The sequence below is a fragment of the Pseudophryne corroboree genome, chromosome 5 (genome assembly GCF_028390025.1).
Source record: "Pseudophryne corroboree isolate aPseCor3 chromosome 5, aPseCor3.hap2, whole genome shotgun sequence".
Lineage (NCBI taxonomy): Eukaryota > Metazoa > Chordata > Amphibia > Anura > Myobatrachidae > Pseudophryne > Pseudophryne corroboree.
The window spans coordinates 89,047,712-89,071,697 of record NC_086448.1 but is presented as its reverse complement, the minus strand read 5'-3'; the positions used below and the strand labels follow the sequence as shown (position 1 = coordinate 89,071,697).

The 23,986-nt window shown below is 47.9% G+C and overlaps 1 protein-coding gene across 2 annotated transcripts in view; it reads left to right on the top strand.

The window, feature by feature from the left end:
• Positions 1-23,986, top strand: part of ITGA8 (integrin subunit alpha 8) — a 262,641-nt gene that overhangs the window by 60,081 nt on the left and 178,574 nt on the right. For both annotated transcript variants that reach the window (XM_063921465.1, XM_063921464.1), the window contains exon 6: positions 3,117-3,162. In XM_063921465.1, coding sequence (XP_063777535.1) covers positions 3,117-3,162 — 46 coding nt within the window. The remainder of the gene's footprint in view (positions 1-3,116; positions 3,163-23,986) is intronic.

Sequence of the window (23,986 nt, the reverse complement as noted above, 5' to 3'; positions counted from 1 at the left end):
TGCCGTCGGTATGTCGACCGCCGGTATCCCGTCATTTGGGAAATTAAATGCATCCCATCCCACACATAGCGGCCAAGTGCTTGGCTGGAAGGAGACTGCAGGCGCCCACACATGTGCGGCAGTCCCGCCACCACCGGATCCGACCGCAGCACGGTCGCGCCAGATGACAGGATGGCGGGATTTTAATGTGGACATATACATTTCAATGTATGTGTTCACACAGTGTGGCTGTGTTCCATTGAAATCCTGTGTGTCACTGACCGGATCCTGTTCTGCGGCATCCTCCAGAACAGGATTCACGTGCACACAGAACTCCCCTCCCGTCCAAGTGGGACCCACTTGGCCGCTATGTGTGGCCCTAGCCTTACTGTATGAACTCAATAAACATGGGCCGATATGTGTGGCTCTAGCCCATAGGTCTGCAAACTCAGTCCTCATTACCCCACACAGTGCATGTTTTGCAGGTCTCCTCACAGAATCACAAGTGAAATAATTAACTCCACCTGTGGACCTTTTAAAATGTGTCTGTGAGTAATTAATACACCTGTGCACCTGCTGGGTTACCTGCAAAACATGCACTGTGTGGGGTCCTGAGGACCGAGTTTGCAGACCTATGCTCTAGCGTAGGGGTGGGCAACAGGCGGCCCACGTAAAACGGGGGCGCTGTCTGGTGTAATGTGTAAAAAGGGGACGCTGTCTGTCGTAATGTGTAAAAAGGGGACGCTGTCTGTCGTAATGTGTAAAAAGGGGACGCTGTCTGTCGTAATGTTTAAAAAGGGCACGATGTCTGCCATAATGTGTAAAATGGGGGACGCTGTCTGCCGTAATGTGTAAAAAGGGCACGCTGTCTGCCGTAATGTGTAAAAAGGGATCTTTTTTTGAGTATTTTGTGTGTGGCCCTCGAATATTCGCTGGAAGTGTCAGCTGAAATAATTGCCCACCCCTGCTCTAGCGGCTAGCCTTACTGTACGAACTCAATAAACATGCCCCTCCCATTTTTATTAAATCACTCATTTAGAATATGAGTTTTATGAGGTTATCTAGAGGTTTCATGATTCAACACTATTTCTCAGTTGTGAATTACCTATAGTATATCCTTTTAAAATGACTGCAGTTTAAATGTGGGTCAGGGGTTCCATACTATCAATGTATTTAGCAGATCGTTGTGTAATAGATAAACATTTGCAAACTAACTGATAAAGTGAAACAATTTTCAAAAAACCTTGAGTTTCCAAATCCTAACAGAGTTTTATCACTTGTAACAGTTTCCCAGCACACCAGCTGCTGGTGACACGATGTCTCTCAGTTGTAACGTCTTCCTCTTGGCCGTACGCTGACAATATTTCACCCTGTAACAGAATAAGCAGCGTGATCTACAACTTAGTTATATTTCGTGTCAGGTTCTATGCATTGCTTTTTATTGTGCAATATATTTTGGCTAGATGTGCAAAACAGAGTTTTTTAATGATCTCAGCGGGGTACATATTAATACCAAGAATCCTAAAACAAGAGGATTGTTTCTCACTTTAACACAGACTTAATGGCCCTTAGCGAATATTTTGAATTGCTTTCAGTGTGTGTTTGTGAATTAAACTGTGCCATTGTAAAGGATTATTTAAAGTACAACTCAGTATTGAAAAACATATAACGGTATTTATGAGAATGTACAGTAGCCTGTACACTCAATGGGAACTGTCACAACGATGAGGCGCTTTGCAGTTTAGGGGGAGATGTTTCAAACCTTCTACAGAGGACCTGTGGATTTATTGCCCGTAGATTGCAACTATCATTTATCTAGTACAACACCTCGGCTTGTCCTCTTTAGAGAGTTCGAAAAATCTCCGCCTTAGTGACGTCACTGGTTCCTAGAGAGTAATAGTGAAAGGATTGGCTGCGTTCTCATGCGTATTGCTTCAGTTCACCGAATGGCTGCTTCCAGTCTGTGTAAATCAATGACGTTCCTTAAGTGTATCTCTACTGTTTATGAAGGGCATAGATTGGGACTAGACACTTCTTATGTCCAAAGTGTAAACCTTAAAATAAAAGTTGATCCAATTTAACATTGTAAAATATATACAATATGCAATAGTAGTCAGAACAGAAATGAATAAAGCTGAAATTATACTGTACGTACTGTGTTCGCTCCCCAACTTCAAGCCTCTGTTATCAGATGTTCTAGACCAGAGGTTCTCAAACTCGGTCCTCGGGAACCCACACAGTGCATGTTTTGCAGGTAACCCAGCAGGTGCACAGGTGAGGAGACCTGCAAAACATGCACTGTGTGGGCCCCCGAGGACCGAGTTTGAGAACCTCTGTTCTAGACTCTTGTATACGCTGACCACAATGGGCTGATGCGACTGCTTTAGCGTCTTTTGCTGTAACTGCGTCTGTGCCTATACGGTAATGCTAGTATCAGCTCTTCCCCTGGTATATGAGCCTGACCTGAATGTGCAACGACTGGGATGCCCACTTTAGACACTGTAATAATGCTTAGTGCATCTGTAGATGCAACCGCTGGTTGCACCATCGCTACTTGCACCAATATGGAAGATGCAGATTTTTTATCTGAGTTTGGCCTCCAATATAAGTGATTGTGTAAGGGTCTTTTACGCAACCACTTCAGCGACATTACAGTGATTCTCCCGAAACGCGCCCATAAGATAGTCCGTTTTCGTGTGTCTGAATAGCCACCTCCCAGACATGTAATACATTTCTGAATGAAGATCCTGGGCAGTGAAAGGCGGGGTGGATTGAGTCAGAGGGTGTGTCGGGGGCGTGTCAGTGTCAGCCGGTGGGTGTCTCAGTAGAATTAGCATAATTTGGCAGTAGCGGCTGCAACAAAAGTCTACTGCGTAGCGTTCCCAATGTCTTCTCTCTGACAAGGTTTGCATAGGAAAAAATACTTCCCCCGATATAAAAAACCCCCTTTTGTTTGTTAGAAATAAGATCGCTTATTTAGACATTAGTCCTTTAATGTTGCTCCAGCTAATAAACCTTTACAGTCTCCTTTTCTGCTTCAAACAACTATTCTAGCAATGCCTAAAGTGCTTTTGTTTGAGAGCAGCTGACAACCTACTCATGTAAATATTAATGCAAACCATTTGTCTTATGTCTAGAATGGGGACATAGCGGTAGGAGGACCTGGCAGTTTTTACTGGCAAGGTAAGATTTATGTAACCCAATCTGGAACAATATTGGTCAATGGCATGTCGAAACGCGTAGTGTAAGGCTTATTTGGTTTATTTTGCTTTAATGATGGAAAAAGCAACAAAAGTTTTTACATGTTATATTGTCACTTCAACCATTGTATGTGTGTTTTTATAGTTACACTGCTTCTTAATAAACTTGATGTATTGGAAGTAATTTTGTCTTTTCTGTTAAACCTTCCATTATGATTATCCTGATTTCCTCATAGTATGTAGCGGTATGACGGAATGCAGATGAGAATTGTCTGGATGAAGAAGGGATTTTCATTTATATGAACTACATATATGCTATAGATTTCTATGTATTGATTTGATTTACTATACAAATGTTACTTGTGCACGATGACCCATTACCTACTGAAGAAGTAGCCATTTTGTTAATGCAAACAATATGTTGCATATCAGTTCACTAATACCACTTTTAGACAGCCAGGTTATTGCTCATGTGCGGTCTGAAAGGGCCCAGGGGAAATATCCAGGTTCGAAATACCCAGTATTTCAAACCTGGTAGCAACCAGGGTTGAATACGGCTTCAACCCGGCTCGCTGTGCTGTGTTAACAGGTTGCCAGGTCGATGCGACCCATTTCCCGTTCACACTGTATGGACGTGCAGCGCTTGGAGATTATCTGATCTCCAAGCGCCGTCACCGCGGACGTCACCAACCCGGCATAATGCCAGCCAGGCTGGTGAAAGCAGTATGAAAGGGGCTCTGGCGGGTCACACCCATGTAGCACCACTCTACGGCTCCCGGGTGCGACCCACCTATTGCGGTCTGAAAGGGGTATAAAAGAGCTGAGGTACTTCATACCTCAGGGTCACTAGTGAATGTGATAGGCTCCTTTATCGTGAATATTGGTTAAGAGCACAAAATGGCTGCCACCGTAGCTTCATGACAAGCTGTACATTGGATTACTTTGTACTTTTTGCTGTTCCATGTTTTGTATACTGTAAACTGTTACTATCTAGTTTCTAGCATTCCAGAGCAGATTATGTAATAGCTGGATGTGGAATAACAAATTCCCAACTCGTTTTCACACGGTTCTAGCATAATCCTGAGTTTATGGAGCATGGTAAACATATCTATTAAAACACTCTGCACAGTCACATTAATATCTAGGCAGGCAAAAGGCTAGCACATTAATATAGGAGAAAAAGCACTTTATGACAGGCATACTGTATATCTAATGGAAATTAGCCTGTTGTACTTCAATTTATTTAGAAGTTTTGTTATAGTTGGCCTGGCTGTTCTATAGCGTCTGATGGAAAGCATGTTTTAAGAGATACAGTATGCTAAAACCATATGTTTAAAACTAAACCCACTTTATGACAATTCATTTGGAGAAGTGTATTGGTAGAACTAAAGAACACAGCCTCAATTTCGAACAAAGACTGCAATAATAAGAATTTACTTACCGATAATTCTATTTCTCGGAGTCCGTAGTGGATGCTGGGGTTCCTGAAAGGACCATGGGGAATAGCGGCTCCGCAGGAGACAGGGCACAAAAAGTAAAGCTTTAGGATCAGGTGGTGTGCACTGGCTCCTCCCCCTATGACCCTCCTCCAAGCCTCAGTTAGGTACTGTGCCCGGACGAGCGTACACAATAAGGAAGGATTTATGAATCCCGGGTAAGACTCATACCAGCCACACCAATCACACTGTACAACCTGTGATCTGAACCCAGTTAACAGTATGATAACAGCGGAGCCTCTGAAAGGATGGCTCACAACAATAATAACCCAATTTTTGTAACTATGTACAAGTAATGCAGATAATCCGCACTTGGGATGGGCGCCCAGCATCCACTACGGACTCCGAGAAATAGAATTATCGGTAAGTAAATTCTTATTTTCTCTATCGTCCTAGTGGATGCTGGGGTTCCTGAAAGGACCATGGGGATTATACCAAAGCTCCCAAACGGGCGGGAGAGTGCGGATGACTCTGCAGCACCGAATGAGAGAACTCCAGGTCCTCCTTAGCCAGGGTATCAAATTTGTAGGATTTTACAAACGTGTTTGCCCCTGACTAAATAGCCGCTCGGCAAAGTTGTAAAGCCGAGACCCCTCGGGCAGCCGCCCAAGATGAGCCCACCTTCCTTGTGGAATGGGCATTTACATATTTTGGCTGTGGCAGGCCTGCGACAGAATGTGCAAGCTGAATTGTATTACACATCCAACTAGCAAAAGTCTGCTTAAAAGCAAGAGCACCCAGTTTGTTGGGTGCATACAGGATAACAGCAAGTCAGTTTTCCTGACTCCAGCCGTCCTGGAACCTATATTTTCAGGGCCCTGACCACATCTAGCAACTTGGAGTCCTCCAAGTCCCTAGTAGGCGCAAGACACCACAATAAGCTGGTTCAGGTGAAACACTGACACCACCTTAGGGAGAGAACTGGGGACGAGTCCGCAGCTCTGCCCTGTCCGAATGGACAAACAGATATGGGCTTTTTTGAGAAAAAAAAAAACAACCACCAATTTGACACTCGCCTGGTCCAGGCCAGGTCCAAGAGCATGTTCACTTTTCATGTGAGATGCTTCAAATCCACAGATTTGACTGGTTTTAAACCAATGTGTTTTGAGGAATCCCAGAACTACGTTGAGATCCCACAGTGCCACTGGAGGCACAAAAGGGGGTTGTATATGCAATACTCCCTTGACAAACTTCTGGACTTCAGGAACTGAAGCCAATTCTTTCTGGAAGAAAAATCGACAGGGCCGAAATTTGAACCTTAATGGACCCCAATTTGAGGCCCATAGACACTCCTGTTTGCAAGAAATGCAGGAATCGACCGAGTTGAAATTTCTTCGTGGGGCCTTCCTGGCCTCACACCACGCAACATATTTTCGCCACATGTGGTGATAATGTTGTGCGGTCACCTCCTTTCTGGCTTTGACCAGGGTAGGAATGACCTCTTCCTGAATGCCTTTTCCCTTAGGATCCGGCGTTCCACCGCCATGCCGTCAAACGCAGCTGCGGTAAGTCTTGGAACAGACACGGTACTTGCTGAAACAAGTCCCTTCTTAGCGGCAGAGGCCATAAGTCCTCTGTGAGCATCTCTTGAAGTTCCGGGTACCAAGTCCTACTTGGCCAATCCGGAGCCATGAGTATAGTTCTTACTCCTCTACGTCTTATAATTCTCAGTACCTTAGGTATGAAAAGCAGAGGATGGAACACATACACCGACTGGTACACCCACGGTGTTACCAGAACGTCCACAGCTATTGCCTGAGGGTCTCTTAACCTGGCGCAATACCTGTCCCGTTTTTTTTTCAGACGGGACGCCATCATGTCCACCTTTGGTAATTCCCAACGGTTTACAATTATGTGGAAAACTTCCCCATGAAGTTCCCACTCTGCCGGGTGGAGGTCGTGCCTACTGAGGAAGTCTGCTTCCCAGTTTCCATTCCCGGAATGAAACACTGCTGACAGTGCTATCACATGATTTTCCGCCCAGCGAAAAGTCCTTGCAGTTTTTGCCACTGCCCTCCTGCTTCTTGTGCCGCCCTGTCTATTTACGTGGGCGACTGCCGTGATGTTTTATCCCACTGGATCAATACCGGCTGACCTTGAAGCAGAGGTCTTGCTAAGCTTAGAGCATTATAAATTTACCCTTAGCTATATTTATGTGGAGAAAAATCTCCAGACTTGATCACACTCCCTGGAAATTTTTTCCTTGTGTGACTGCTCCCCAGCCTCTCGGGCTGGCCTCCGTGGTCACCAACATCCAAAACTGAATGCCGAATCTGCGGCCCTCTAGAAGATGAGCACTCTGTAACCACCACAGGAGAGACACCCTTGTCCTTGGATATAGGGTTATCCGCTGATGCATCTGAAGATGCGATCCGGACCATTTGTCCAGCAGATCCCACTGAAAAGTTCTTGCATGAAATCTGCCGACTGGAATTGCTTCGAAGGAAGTCACCATTTTTTTACCATGGCCCTTGTGCAATGATGCACTGATTTTAGGAGGTTCCTGACTAGCTCGGATAACTCCCTGGCTTTCTCTTCCGGGAGAAACACCTTTTTCTGGACTGTGTCCAGAATCATCCCTAAGCACAGGAGACTTGTTGTCGGGATCAGCTGCGATTTTGGAATATTTAGAATCCACCCCTGCTGTTGTAACAGTATCCGAGATAGTGCTACTCCGACCTCCAACTGTTCCCTGGACTTTGCCCTTATCAGGAGATCGTCCAAGTAAGGGATAATTAAGACGCCTTTTTTTTCGAAGAAGAACCATCATTTCGGCCATTACCTTGGTAAAGACCCGGGGTGCCGTAGACAATCCAAACGGCAGCGTCTGAAACTGATAGTGACAGTTCTGTACCACGAACCTGAGGTACCCTTAGTGATAAGGGCAAATTTGGGACATGGAGGTAAGCATCCCTGATGTCTCGGGACACCAGATAGTCCCCTTCTTCCCGGTTCGTTATCACTGCTCTGAGTGACTCCATCTTGATTTGAACCTTTGTAAGTGTTCAAATTTTTTTAGATTTAGAATAGGTCTCACCTAGCCTTCTGGCTTCAGTACCACAATATAGTGTGGAATAATACCCCTTTTCTTGTTGTAGGAGGGGTAATTTAATTATCACCTGCTGGGAATACAGCTCGTGAATTTTTTCCCATACTGCCTCCTTGTCGGAGGGAGACCTTGGTAAAGCAGACTTCAGGAGCCTGCGCAGGGGAAACGTCTCGACATTCCAAACTGTACCCCTGGGATACTACTTGTAGGATCCAGGGGTCCTGTACGGTCTCAGCGTCATGCTGAGAGCTTGTCAGAAGCGGTGGAACGCTTCTGTTCCTGGGAATGGGCTGCCTGCTGCAGTCTTCTTCCCTTTCCTCTATCCCTGGGCAGATATGACTCTTATAGGGACGAAAGGACTGAAGCTGAAAAGACGGTGTCTTTTTCTGCAGAGATGTGACTTAGGGTAAAAACGGTGGATTTTCCAGCAGTTGCCGTGGCCACCAGGTCCGATGGACCGACCCCAAATAACTCCTCTTCCTTTATACGGCAATACACCTTTGTGCCGTTTGGAATCTGCATCACCTGACCACTGTCGTGTCCATAAACATCTTCTGGCAGATATGGACATCGCACTTACTCTTGATGCCAGAGTGCAAATATCCCTCTGTGCATCTCGCATATATAGAAATACATCCTTTAAATGCTCTATATTTTTAGTCAGGGAATCCGACCAAGCCACCCCAGCTCTGCACATCCAGGCTGAGGCGATCGCTGGTCGCAGTATAACACCAGTATGTGTGTATATACTTTTTATGATATTTTTCCAGCCTCCTGTCAGCTGGCTCCTTGAGGACGGCCCTATCTATAGACGGTACCGCCACTTGTTCTGATAAGCGTGTGAGCGCCTTATCCACCCTAAGGGGTGTTTCCCAACGCGCCCTAACTTCTGGCGGGAAAGGGTATACCGCCCATATTTTCTATCGGGGGGAACCCACGCATCATCACACACTTCATTTAATTTATCTGATTCAGGAAAAACTACGGTAGTTTTTTCACATCCCACATAATACCCTCTTTTGTGGTACTTGTAGTATCAGAAATATGTAACACCTCCTTCATTGCCCTTAACGTGTGGCCCTAATAAGGAATACGTTTGTTTATTCACCGTCGACACTGGATTCAGTGTCCCTGTCTGTGTCTGTGTCGACCGACTAAAGTAAACGGGCGTTTTAAAACCCCTGACGGTGTTTTTGAGACGTCTGGACCGGTACTAATTGTTTGTCGGCCGTCTCATGTCGTCAACCGACCTTGGCGCGTGTTGACATTATCACGTAATTCCCTAAATAAGCCATCCATTCCGGTGTCGACTCCCTAGAGAGTGACATCACCATTACAGGCAATTGCTCCGCCTCCTCACCAACATCGTCCTCATACATGTCGACACACACGTACCGACACACAGCACACACACAGGGAATGCTCTGATAGAGGACAGGACCCACTAGCCCTTTGGAGAGACAGAGGGAGAGTTTGCCAGCACACACCAAAAACGCTATAATTATATAGGGACAACCTTATATAAGTGTTTTCCCTTATAGCATCTTTTTTATATATTTCTAACGCCAAATTAGTGCCCCCCCTCTCTGTTTTAACCCTGTTTCTGTAGTGCAGTGCAGGGGAGAGCCTGGGAGCCTTCCCTCCAGCCTTTCTGTGAGGGAAAATGGCGCTGTGTGCTGAGGAGATAGGCCCCGCCCCTTTTTCGGCGGCCTCGTCTCCCGCTCTTAACGGATTCTGGCAGGGGTTAAATATCTCCATATAGCCCCCGGAGGCTATATGTGAGGTATTTTTAGCCAAAAAAGGTTTTCATTTGCCTCCCAGGGCGCCCCCCTCCAAGCGCCCTGCACCCTCAGTGACTGCCGTGTGAAGTGTGCTGAGAGGAAAATGGCGCACAGCTGCAGTGCTGTGCGCTACCTTAAGAAGACTGAGGAGTCTTCTGCCGCCGATTCTGGACCTCTTCTCGTTTCAGCATCTGCAAGGGGGCCGGCGGCGAGGCTCCGGTGACCATCCAGGCTGTACCTGTGATCGTCCCTCTGGAGCTAATGTCCAGTAGCCAAGAAGCCAATCCATCCTGCACGCAGGTGAGTTCACTTCTTCTCCCCTAAGTCCCTCGTTGCAGTGATCCTGTTGCCAGCAGGACTCACTGTAAAATAAAAAACCTAAGCTAAACTTTTCTAAGCAGCTCTTTAGGAGAGCCACCTAGATTGCACCCTTCTCGGCCGGGCACAAAAATCTAACTGAGGCTTGGAGGAGGGTCATAGGGGGAGGAGCCAGTGCACACCACCTGATCCTAAAGCTTTACTTTTTGTGCCCTGTCTCCTGCGGAGCCGCTATTCCCCATGGTCCTTTCAGGAACCCCAGCATCCACTAGGACGATAGAGAAAAATTATTATCACGCATGGTTGGTGACATGGTACATGGTGCCCCCTCTACTGGTATTCTATTCCCCCTTACCGGTTCTCACCCGTGTGGAGCAGGCAGAGGAATGGGGGGACATCAGGTGAAAGAGGAAGATGTTAAAATCTGTGACGCCGCTGGCTGCTGCTGTCAGTGACAGACGGGGAGTGTGTCGCTGCTCTATGGCTTCACAACCCAGCGCCATATTCCCAACCTATCAGGGGGGAGCAGCAGTTGACAGCATCACTATGCAAGATATGAAGTATGTAGGCGTGCGCTCAGTTAATTTAAATGATTAGACATATACCCCTCTTTCTCTAGCATCCATAAGGGATATTGGGGACAGATAAGTACGATGGGGTATAGACGGGTCCAAAGGAGCCAGTGCTCTTTATATTTCTCTATCGTCCTAGTGGATGCTGGGGTTCCTGAAAGGACCATGGGGAATAGCGGCTCCGCAGGAGACAGGGCACAAAAAGTAAAGCTTTCCGATCAGGTGGTGTGCACTGGCTCCTCCCCCTATGACCCTCCTCCAAGCCTCTGTTAGATTTTTGTGCCCGGCCGAGAAGGGTGCAATCTAGGTGGCTCTCCTAAAGAGCTGCTTAGAAAAAGTTTAGCTTAGGTTTTTTATTTTACAGTGAGTCCTGCTGGCAACAGGATCACTGCAACGAGGGACTTAGGGGAGAAGAAGTGAACTCACCTGCGTGCAGGATGGATTGGCTTCTTGGCTACTGGACATCAGCTCCAGAGGGACGATCACAGGTACAGCCTGGATGGTCACCGGAGCCTCGCCGCCGGCCCCCTTGCAGATGCTGAAACATGAAGAGGTCCAGAATCGGCGGCAGAAGACTCCTCAGTCTTCTAAAGGTAGCGCACAGCACTGCAGCTGTGCGCCATTTTCCTCTCAGCACACTTCACACGGCAGTCACTGAGGGTGCAGGGCGCTGGGAGGGGAGCGCCCTGGGAGGCAAATGAAAACCTATTTGGCTAAAAAATACCTCACATATAGCCTCCGGGGGCTATATGGAGATATTTAACCCCTGCCAGAATACACTAAAGAGCGGGAGACGAGCCCGCCGAAAAAGGGGCGGGGCCTATCTCCTCAGCACACAGCGCCATTTTCCTTACACAGCTCCGCTGGTCAGGACGGCTCCCAGGTCTCTCCCCTGCACTGCACTACAGAAACAGGGTAAAACAAGAGAGGGGGGGCAAAATAGTGGCAAAAATTATATTATAAAAGCAGCTATACAGGGAGCACTTATTATAAGGCTATCCCTGTCATATATAGCGCTTTTGGTGTGTGCTGGCAAACTCTCCCTCTGTCTCCCCAAAGGGCTAGTGGGGTCCTGTCTTCGTTAAGAGCATTCCCTGTGTGTCTGCTGTGTGTCGGTACGTGTGTGTCGACATGTATGAGGACGATATTGGTGTGGAGGCGGAGCAATTGCCAAATATGGGGATGTCACCTCCTAGGGGGTCGACACCAGAATGGATGCCTTTATTTATGGAATTACGGGATAGTGTCAACACGCTAAAGCAGTCGTTTGACGACATGAGACGGCCGGACAATCAGTTAGTGCCTGTCCAGGCGCCTCAAACACCGTCAGGGGCTGTAAAACGCCCTTTGCCTCAGTCGGTCGACACAGACCCAGACACAGGCACTGATTCCAGTGGCGACGGTGACGAATCAACCGTATTTTCCAGTAGGGCCACACGTTATATGATTTTGGCAATGAAGGAGGCGTTACATTTAGCTGATACTACAGGTACCACTAAACAGGGTATTATGTGGGGTGTGAAAAAACTACCTATAGTTTTTCCTGAATCAGAAGAACTAAATGAGGTGTGTGATGAAGCGTGGGTTGCCCCCGATAAAAAGATGCTAATTTCAAAGAAGTTATTGGCTTTATACCCTTTCCCGCCAGAGGTTAGGGCGCGCTGGGAAACACCTCCTAGGGTGGACAAGGCGCTCACACGCTTATCTAAACAAGTGGCGTTACCCTCTCCTGAGACGGCCGCACTTAAAGATCCAGCAGATAGGAGGATGGAAAATATCCAAAAAAGTATATACACACATACAGGTGTTATACTACGACCAGCTATAGCGACAGCCTGGATGTGCAGTGCTGGAGTAGCTTGGTCAGAGTCCCTGATTGAAAATATTGATACCCTGGATAGGGACAATGTTTTACTGTCTTTAGAGCAAATAAAGGATGCATTTCTTTATATGCGTGATGCACAGAGGGATATCTGCACACTGGCATCACGGGTAAGTGCTATGTCCATTTCGGCCAGAAGAAGTTTATGGACGCGACAGTGGTCAGGCGATGCGGACTCAAAACGGCATATGGAAGTTTTGCCGTATAAAGGGGAGGAGTTATTTGGAGTCGGTCTATCAGATTTGGTGGCCACGGCTACAGCCGGGAAATCCACCTTTTTACCTCAAGTTACTCCCCAACAGAAAAAGACACCGACTTTTCAACCGCAGCCCTTTCGTTCCTTTAAAAACAAGAGAGCAAAGGGATATTCATATCTGCCACGAGGCAGAGGAAGGGGGAAGAGACACCAACAGGTAGCTCCTTCCCAGGAACAGAAGCCCTCCCCCGCTTCTACAAAAGCCTCAGCATGACGCTGGGGCTTCTCAAGCGGACTCGGGGGCGGTGGGCGGTCGTCTCAAGAATTTCAGCGCGCAGTGGGCTCACTCGCAGGTAGATCCCTGGATCCTGCAGATAATATCTCAGGGGTACAGGTTGGAACTAGAGACAGATCCGCCTCGCCGTTTCCTGAAGTCTGCTTTACCAACGTCCCCCTCCGAAAGGGAGACGGTTTTGGAAGCCATTCACAAGCTGTACTCTCAGCAGGTGATAGTCAAGGTACCTCTTCTACAACAAGGAAAGGGGTATTATTCCACTCTATTTGTGGTACCGAAGCCGGACGGCTCGGTAAGACCTATTCTAAATCTGAAGTCCTTGAACCTGTACATAAAGAAGTTCAAGTTCAAAATGGAGTCACTCAGAGCAGTGATAGCGAACCTGGAAGAAGGGGACTTTATGGTGTCCTTGGACATCAAGGATGCGTACCTCCACGTTCCAATTTACCCCTCACACCAGGGGTACCTCAGGTTCGTTGTACAAAACTGTCACTATCAGTTTCAGACGCTGCCGTTCGGATTGTCCACGGCACCTCGGGTCTTTACAAAGGTAATGGCCGAGATGATGATTCTTCTTCGAAGAAAAGGCGTATTAATTATCCCATACTTGGACGATCTCCTAATAAGGGCAAGGTCCAGAGAACAGCTAGAGATGGGATTAGCACTGTCTCAAGAAGTGCTAAAACAGCACGGCTGGATTCTGAATATTCCAAAATCCCAGTTAATGCCGACAACTCGTCTGCTGTTCCTAGGGATGATTCTGGACACGGTTCAGAAAAAGGTTTTTCTCCCGGAGGAAAAAGCCAAGGAGTTATCCGAGCTTGTCAGGAACCTCCTAAAACCAGGAAAGGTGTCTGTACATCAATGCACAAGAGTCCTGGGAAAAATGGTGGCTTCTTACGAAGCAATTCCATTCGGCAGATTCCATGCAAGAATTTTCCAGAGGGATCTGTTGGACAAATGGTCAGGGTCGCATCTTCAGATGCACCAGCGGATAACCCTGTCTCCAAGGACAAGGGTATCTCTTCTGTGGTGGTTGCATCTATTGGAGGGCCGCAGATTCGGCATACAGGATTGGATCCTGGTGACCACGGACGCCAGCCTGAGAGGCTGGGGAGCAGTCACACAAGGAAGAAACTTCCAGGGAGTGTGGACGAGCCTGGAAACGTCTCTTCACATAAACATTCTGGAACTAAGAGCAATCTACAATGCTCTAAGCCAGGCAGAACCTCTGCTTCAAGGAAAACCGGTGTTGATCCAGTCGGACAACATCACGGCAGTCGCCCATGTAAACAGACAGGGCGGCACAAGAAGCAGGAGTGCAATGGCAGAAGCTGCAAGGATTCTTCGCTGGGCAGAGAATCATGTGATAGCACTGTCAGCAGTGTTCATCCCGGGAGTGGACAACTGGGAAGCAGACTTCCTCAGCAGACACGACCTTCACCCGGGAGAGTGGGGACTTCATCCAGAAGTCTTCCACATGCTGGTAACCCGTTGGGAAAGACCAATGGTGGACATGATGGCGTCTCGCCTCAACAAAAAACTGGACAGGTATTGCGCCAGGTCAAGAGATCCGCAGGCAATAGCTGTGGACGCGCTGGTAACGCCTTGGGTGTACCAGTTGGTGTATGTGTTTCCTCCTCTGCCTCTCATACCAAAAGTATTGAGAATTATACGGCAAAGAGGCGTAAGAACGATACTAGTGGTTCCGGATTGGCCAAGAAGGACTTGGTACCCGGAACTTCAAGAGATGATCACGGAAGATCCGTGGCCTCTACCTCTAAGGAGGGACTTGCTTCAGCAGGGTCCCTGTCTGTTTCAAGACTTACCACGGCTGCGTTTGACGGCATGGCGGTTGAACGCCGGATCCTAAAGGAAAAAGGCATGCCGGAAGAAGTCATTCCTACTTTGATTAAAGCAAGGAAGGAAGTAACCGTGCAACACTATCACCGCATTTGGCGAAGATATGTTGCGTGGTGCGAGGATCAGAGTGCTCCGACGGAGGAATTTCAACTGGGTCGATTCCTACATTTCCTGCAATCAGGATTGTCTATGGGTCTCAAATTGGGATCTATTAAGGTTCAAATTTCGGCCCTGTCGATTTTCTTTCAAAAAGAATTGGCTTCAGTTCCTGAAGTCCAGACTTTTGTTAAGGGAGTGCTGCATATACAGCCTCCTGTGGTGCCTCCAGTGGCACCGTGGGATCTCAATGTGGTTTTGGACTTTCTAAAATCTCATTGGTTTGAACCACTAAAAAAGGTGGATTTAAAATATCTCACATGGAAAGTGACCATGTTACTAGCCCTGGCTTCGGCCAGGAGAGTGTCAGAACTGGCAGCTTTATCTTACAAAAGCCCATATCTGATTTTCCATTCGGACAGGGCAGAACTGCGGACTCGTCCGCATTTTCTCCCTAAGGTGGTGTCAGCATTTCATCTGAACCAGCCTATTGTAGTGCCTGCGGCTAAAAGTGACTTGGAGGACTCCAAGTTACTGGACGTTGTCAGAGCATTAAAAATATATATTGCAAGGACAGCTGGAGTCAGAAAATCTGACTCGTTGTTTATATTGTATGCACCCAACAAGATGGGTGCTCCTGCGTCTAAGCAGACGATTGCTCGTTGGATCTGTAGCACAATCCAACTTGCACATTCTGTGGCAGGCCTGCCACAGCCTAAATCTGTAAAGGCCCACTCCACAAGGAAGGTGGGCTCATCTTGGGCGGCTGCCCGAGGGGTCTCGGCATTACAACTTTGCCGAGCAGCTACGTGGTCAGGGGAGAACACGTTTGTAAAATTTTACAAATTTGATACTCTGGCTAAGGAGGACCTGGAGTTCTCTCATTCGGTGCTGCAGAGTCATCCGCACTCTCCCGCCCGTTTGGGAGCTTTGGTATAATCCCCATGGTCCTTTCAGGAACCCCAGCATCCACTAGGACGATAGAGAAAATAAGAATTTACTTACCGATAATTCTATTTCTCGGAGTCCGTAGTGGATGCTGGGCGCCCATCCCAAGTGCGGATTATCTGCAATAATTGTACATAGTTATTGTTAACTAATTCGGGTTATTGTTTAGGAAGCCATCTTTCAGAGGCTCCTCTGTTATCGTACTGTTAACTGGGTTTTGATCACAAGTTGTACGGTGTGATTGGTGTGGCTGGTATGAGTCTTACCCGGGATTCAAAATTCCTCCCTTATTGTGTACGCTCGTCCGGGCACAGTACCTAACTGAGGCTTGGAGGAGGGTCATAGGGGGAGGAGCCAGTGCACACCACCTGATCGGAAAGCTTTACTTTTTGTGCCCTGTCTCCTGCGGAGCCGCTATTCCCCATGGTCCTTTCAGGAACCCCAGCATCCACTACGGACTCCGAGAAATAGAATTATCGGTAAGTAAATTCTTATTTTCTTCAACTGGGTGTGCTGGCTTCTCCCCTCTATGCCTCCTCCTACAGATCAGTTTAGAAAAAGTTCCCTCAGGAGAGGAAGCACACTCTGCAAGCTCCAGAGTTTTTTCTTCAATTTCTTTTAAAGGTTTATTTCTTTCGTTATGCTGTTTGGGCAACAGCATACCTGCACCGTGGGAGTTGGGGGTGGGGGGCGGTCACCGGCCTCTCGACGTGCAGAGCCGCTTCCCCGCTGCAGGACCACCGTCCTGAGGGGCTGTTTGTTCAGCTGGGCATGGCGCATTGGCTGTCACAGCCGCAGCATGCCGCACACCCCTAACGCTGCCTGAAGGTGATCATCGGTGGCGAGTACCACCGTTGTGCGGCTGAAGCACGGGTGAGGCGTACGGGTCCCTCCTGGGGGGGACCGGCTGTAGCCCATGCGTGAGACTGGCTAATATCAGTAGTACCAAGCATTTATGTGAGGCTACATACATTAGGAGACAGTATAAATATTCAACGGTAGCTCCGGCGCCATGGTGGGGGGTGAAGCTACACGAGAGCGTGCTCAGCGTCATTTTGGCGCCTTCCTCTGCATCGCAGCAGCCTCACAGCTCCTCCATATCAGTCCCTGGATTGCTGGTTCCGGGTGTAGAAGGGGAGAACCGCTATATTTGTGCACAAGTAACATCCCTCTGAGCGATTTTTCATATTGCAGTCTCACTGTTTACACAAAAAACGCTGACAGCCTCACTGGGGCTGTGCAGCGTTGGGTGCGCTGGGGTTCTCTGTCCTGTGTCTTCTCTCACATGCAATAGGGCAGGCTTGTAACATATACAAGGCTTGTGTTGTGTGTGTATTCCTCTTTTTTCTTCTTCACAATGGTAAAACAGAAGTTATGCAGTGTATGTAATGCTAGATTCTCTGCTAGTTCATCTGGCTCAGTATCATGTGAACAATGTAGTCAGTCATCTCAGAATGCTGATATCAATGTGGGGGAGAGTCCAGAGCCCTCTTGGTTGGGGGCTATCAAAACTGATGTCTGATATGTCATCTCAACTCACTGCAAATGCCAATAAGACTCAGGAACTGCAACAAGCAGTGGCTAGCCTAACTGCTAAACACCCCCCGTCTGCTTCTGGTGCACAAAAACGTGCTCTGCTTGCACTCCTATCAGATACTGATGATGATATACAGGATGATGGGGATGATGTGGACCCCATAAGTGGGGACTCCACCCCTACCCATGGTATTAAAGCTCCCTCTGGAGGATGATAATACTCAGCAGTCATTTTTCCTCCCACAAGACAAATAGACAGTCCTGATTCCAAGGAATTGGATGACTTATTTAAAATAGCCTGGAAGAATCCACATAAAAAATATCAGGTGTCAAAGCGGTTTTTGCATACATTCCCCTTTGCCCCTGAAGGCAGAAAATTCTGGGAAGAGTCTCCAGCAGTAGACGGCTCAGTCTCTCGCCTTTCTAAAAGGCGGTACTCCCTGCTCCGGGCTCTTTTACAGTAAAGGACCCGGCAGATAGGAAAATTGAGACCACTCTAAAATCTATTTACATTGCTGCAGGTGTTGCTCAACGGCCGGTCATTGCAGGTTGCTGGATCACACATGCAATTCATTCCTGGAATAATCAAATTAAGGAAGATCTCTCGGGTGATATGACCTTAGTTAATACCGTTACTTTCCTGAATCACATTCAGGACACGGCAAGAGTCTTCTGTGACTCCCTTAAAGAGATTGGCAATATTAATGCTAGGATCACAGCTATGGTGGATTGCTGATGCTGACTCCAAACGTAATGTGGAATCTCTTCCCTTCACAGGTGAGTGGCTCTTTGGAGGTGAATTGGACGCATGGATTTCCAAAGCTACTGCTGGCAAATCCACGTTTCTCCCTTCGAGGGCTTCACCTGCTAGACGTACCTACCCGAGACCATCTACTCAGTCCTTTCGGTCCTCCAGATTTCGATCTAGGGCGAGAGGGGCCTCCAACGCAGCTAGAGGCTCCAGAGGAAAACCTAAGAAACCAGCCGTTGTCAGATCTCAGGACCAGAACACCAGTTCTACTGCCGCAAAGCCTTCGGCATGATGGTGCGACCCCCCCCGAGGTAATCTCGAGGTGGGAGCTCAGTTACGTCACTACATTCACATCTGGGACGGTTCCTGCCAAGTTGCTTGGGTTAGAGACCTTATCTCTCAGGGTTACAAGCTGGGGTTTGACGGTGCTCCTCCCCAACGATTTTTCAGATCAATCTTACCAGCTTTGGAAAATATGCGTGGTATGCTACTACTGGCCATAAACAAGTTGGTCCAGTCCCATGTCATTGTTCCAGTGCCCCTACTACAACAAGGACAGGGTTACTACTCCAGTCTGTTCGAAGTACCAAAACCAGACGGGTCTGAGAGACCCATTCTGAATTTGAAGTCCTTGAATCCTTACCTGAAGGTTTTCAAATTCAGGATGGAATCTTTGAGAGCGTGATCGCAGGCCTGGAACAACAGGAATTCCTAGTGTCCCTGGATATCAAGGACGCTTACCTACTGTCGAAGTCAAAAATATTACATACAGAAAACATACAAACTCCAAAACAGATGAGTCGCTGTGCGTGCGAATACACACTGCGTGCACAGCGATATATGGTAGCATACACACTCACACAGACACGCCACAAAGATATATTTAACACATATTTCATACAGCACATAAATTAAACATGTCAAGCACCAGACATTATAATGTATTAAATTATACACTGCTCAAAAAAATAAAGGGAACACTTAAACAACACAATGTAACTCCAAGTCAATCACACTTCTGTGAAATCAAACTGTCCACTTAGGAAGCAACACTGATTGACAATCAATTTCACATGCTGTTGTGCAAATGGAATAGACCAGGGGTTCTCAAACTCGGTCCTCAGGACCCCACACAGTGCATGTTTTGCAGGTAACCCAGCAGGTGCACAGGTGTATTAATTACTCACTGACACATTTTAAAAGGTCCACAGGTGGAGCTAATTATTCCACTTGCAATTCTGCGAGGAGACCTGCAAAACATGCACCGTGTGGGGTCCTGAGGACCGAGTTTGAGAACCTGTGGAATAGACCAAAGGTTCTCAAACTCGGTCCTCAGGACCCCACACGGTGCATGTTTTGCAGGTCTCCTCACAGAATTACAAGTGAAATAATTAGTTCCATCTATGGACCTTTAAAAATGTGTCAGTGAGTAATTAATTCACCTGTGCACCTGCTGGGTTACCTGCAAAACATGCACTGTGTGGGGTCCTGAGGACTGAGTTTAAGAACCTATGGAATAGACAACAGGTGGGAATTATAGGCAGTTAGCAAGACACCCCCAATAAAGGAGTTGTTCTGCAGGTGGTGACCACAGACCACTTCTCAGCTCCTATGCTTTCTGGCTGATGTTTTGGTCACTTTTGAAAGCTGGCGGTGCTTTCACTCTAGTGGTAGCATGAGACGGAGTCTACAACCCACACAAGTGGCTCAGGTAGTGCAGCTCATCCAGGATGGCACATCAATGCGAGCTGTGGCAAGAAGGTTTGCTGTGTCTGTCAGCGTAGTGTCCAGAGCATGGAGGCGCTACCAGGAGACAGGCCAGTACATCAGGAGATGTGGAGGAGGCCGTAGGAGGGCAACAACCCAGCAGCAGGACCGCTACTTCCGCCTTTGTGCAAGGAGGAACAGGAGGAGCACTGCCAGAGCCATGCAAAATGACCTCCAGCAAGCCACAAATGTGCATGTGTCGACTCAAACGATCAGAAACAGACTCCGTGAGGGTGGTATGAGGGCCCGACGTCCACAGGTGGGGGTTGTGCTTACAGCCCAACACCATGCAGGACGTTTGGCATTTGCCAGAGAACACCAAGATTGGCAAATTCGCCACTGGCGCCCGGTGCTCTTCACAGATGAAAGCAGGTTCTCACTGAGCACATGTGACAGACGTGACAGAGTCTGGAGACGCTAAGGAGAACGTTCTGCTGCCTGCAACATCCTCCAGCATGACCAGTTTGGCAGTGGGTCAGTAATGGTATGGGGTGGCATTTCTTTGGGGGGCCGCACAGCCCTCCATGTGCTCGCCAGAGGTAGCCTGACTGCCATTAGGTACCGAGATGAGATCCTCAGATCCCTTGTGAGTCCATATGCTGGTGCGGTTGGCCCTGGGTTCCTCCTAATGCAAGACAATGCTAGACCTCATGTGGCTGGAGTGTGTCAGCAGTTCCTGCAAGACGAAGGCATTGATGCTATGGACTGGCCCACCCGTTCCCCAGACCTGAATCCAATTGAGCACATCTGGGACATCATGTCTCGCTCCATCCACCAACCACAGACTATCCAGGAGTTGACGGATGCTTTAGTCCAGGTCTGGGAGGAGATCCCTCAGGAGACCATCCGACACCTCATCAGGAGCATGCCCAGGCATTGTAGGGAGGTCATACAGGCACGTGGAGGCCACACACACTACTGAGCCTCATTTTGACTTGTTTTAAGGACATTACATCAAAGTTGGATCAGCCTGTAGTGTGTTTTTCCACTTTAATTTTGAGTGTGACTCCAAATCCAGACCTCCATGGGTTAATAAATTTGATTTCCATTGATAATTTTTGTGTGATTTCTCTATCGTCCTAGTGGATGCTGGGGTTCCTGAAAGGACCATGGGGAATAGCGGCTCCGCAGGAGACAGGGCACAAAAGTAAAGCTTTCCGATCAGGTGGTGTGCACTGGCTCCTCCCCCTATGACCCCCCTCCAAGCCAGTTAGATTTTTGTGCCCGGCCGAGAAGGGTGCAATCTAGGTGGCTCTCCTAAAGAGCTGCTTAGAAAAGTTTAGCTTAGGTTTTTTATTTTACAGTGAGTCCTGCTGGCAACAGGATCACTGCAACGAGGGACTTAGGGGAGAAGAAGTGAACTCACCTGCGTGCAGGATGGATTGGCTTCTTGGCTACTGGACATCAGCTCCAGAGGGACGATCACAGGTACAGCCTGGATGGTCACCGGAGCCTTGCCGCCGGCCCCCTTGCAGATGCTGAAGTAAGAAGAGGTCCAGAATCGGCGGCAGAAGACTCCTCAGTCTTCTAAAGGTAGCGCACAGCACTGCAGCTGTGCGCCATTTTCCTCTCAGCACACTTCACACGGCAGTCACTGAGGGTGCAGGGCGCTGGGAGGGGGGCGCCCTGGGAGGCAAATGAATACCTATTTTGGCTAAAAATACCTCACATATAGCCTCCGGAGGCTATATGGAGATATTTAACCCCTGCCAGAATCCGTTAAGAGCGGGAGACGAGGCCGCCGAAAAAGGGGCGGGGCCTATCTCCTCAGCACACAGCGCCATTTTCCCTCACAGAAAGGCTGGAGGGAAGGCTCCCAGGCTCTCCCCTGCACTGCACTACAGAAACAGGGTTAAAACAGAGAGGGGGGGCACTAATTTGGCGATATGCATATATATTAAGATGCTATAAGGGAAAACACTTATATAAGGTTGTCCCTATATAATTATAGCGTTTTTGGTGTGTGCTGGCAAACTCTCCCTCTGTCTCTCCAAAGGGCTAGTGGGTCCTGTCCTCTATCAGAGCATTCCCTGTGTGTGTGCTGTGTGTCGGTACGTGTGTGTCGACATGTAGGAGGACGATGTTGGTGAGGAGGCGGAGCAATTGCCTGTAATGGTGATGTCACTCTCTAGGGAGTCGACACCGGAATGGATGGCTTATTTAGGGAATTACGTGATAATGTCAACACGCTGCAAGGTCGGTTGACGACATGAGACGGCCGACAAACAATTAGTACCGGTCCAGACGTCTCAAAAACACCGTCAGGGGTTTTTTAAAACGCCCGTTTACTTTAGTCGGTCGACACAGACACAGACAGGGACACTGAATCCAGTGTCGACGGTGAATAAACAAACGTATTCCTTATTAGGGCCACACGTTAAAGGCAATGAAGGAGGTGTTACATATTTCTGATACTACAAGTACCACAAAAGAGGGTATTATGTGGGATGTGAAAAAACTACCATAGTTTTTCCTGAATCAGATAAATTAAATAAAGTGTGTGATGATGCGTGGGTTCCCCCCGATAGAAAATTATGGGCGGTATACCCTTTCCCGCCAGAAGTTAGGGCGCGTTGGGAAACACCCCTTAGGGTGGATAAGGCGCTCACACGCTTATCAAAACAAGTGGCGGTACCGTCTATAGATAGGGCCGTCCTCAAGGACCAGCTGACAGGAGGCTGGAAAATATCATAAAAAGTATATACACACATACTGGTGTTATACTGCGACCAGCGATCGCCTCAGCCTGGATGTGCAGAGCTGGGGTGGCTTGGTCGGATTCCCTGACTAAAAATATTGATACCCTTGACAGGGACAGTATTTTATTGACTATAGAGCATTTAAAGGATGCATTTCTATATATGCGAGATGCACAGAGGGATGTTTGCACTCTGGCATCAAGAGTAAATGCGATGTCCATGACTGCCAGAAGATGTTATGGACACGACAGTGGTCAGGTGATGCAGATTCCAAACGGCACAAAGGTGTATTGCCATATAAAGGAAGAGGAGTTATTTGGGGTCGGTCCATCGGACCAGGTGGCCACGGCAACTGCTGGAAAATCCACCGTTTTTACCCTAGGTCACATCTCTGCAGAAAAAGACACCGTCTTTTCAGCCTCAGTCCTTTCGTCCCTATAAGATCATATCTGCCCAGGGATAGAGGAAAGGGAAGAAGACTGCAGCAGGCAGCCCATTCCCAGGAACAGAAGCGTTCCACCGCTTCTGACAAGTTCTCAGCATGGCGCTGAGACCGTACAGGACCCCTGGATCCTACAAGTAGTATCCCAGGAGTACAGATTGGAATGTCGAGACGTTTCCCCTTCGCAGGCTCCTGAAGTCTGCTTTACCAAGGTCTCCCTCCGACAAGGAGGCAGTATGGAAAAAAATTCACAAGCTGTATTCCCAGCAGGTGATAATTAAATTACCCCTCCTACTACAAGAAAAGGGGTATTATTCCACACTATATTGTGGTACTGAAGCCAGAAGGCTAGGTGAGACTTATTCTAAAAAAATTTTTTGAACATTTACAAAGGTTCAAATCAAGATGGAGTCACTCAGAGCAGTGATAACGAACCAGGAAGAAGGGGACTATATAGTGTCCCGGGACATCAGGGATGCTTACCTCTATCTCCCAAATTTGCCCTTCTCACTAAGGGTACCTCAGGTTCGTGGTGCAGAACTGTCACTATCAGTTTCAGACGCTGCCGTTTGGATTGTCCACGGCACCCCGGGTCTTTACCAAGGTAATGGCCGAAATGATGATTCTTCTTCGAAGAAAAGGCGTCTTAATTATCCCTTACTTGGACGATCTCCTGATAAGGGCATAGTCCAGGGAACAGTTGGAGGTCGGAGTAGCACTATCTAGGATACTGCTACAACAGCACGGGTGGATTCTAAATATTCCAAAATCGCAGCTGATCCCGACGACACGTCTGCTGTGCCTAGGGATGATTCTGGACACAGTCCAGAAAAAGGTGTTTCTCCCGGAAGAGAAAGCCAGGGAGTTATCCGAGCTAGTCAGGAACCTCCTAAAAACAGTGCATCATTGCACAAGGGTCCTGGTAAAAATGGTGGCTTCCTACGAAGCAATTCCATTCGGCAGATTTCACGCAAGAACTTCTCAGTGGGATCTGCTGGACAAATGGTCCGGATCGCATCTTCAGATGCATCAGCGGATAACCCTATATCCAAGGACAAGGGTGTCTCTCCTGTGGTGGTTATAGAGTGCTCATCTTCTAGAGGGCCGCAGATTCGG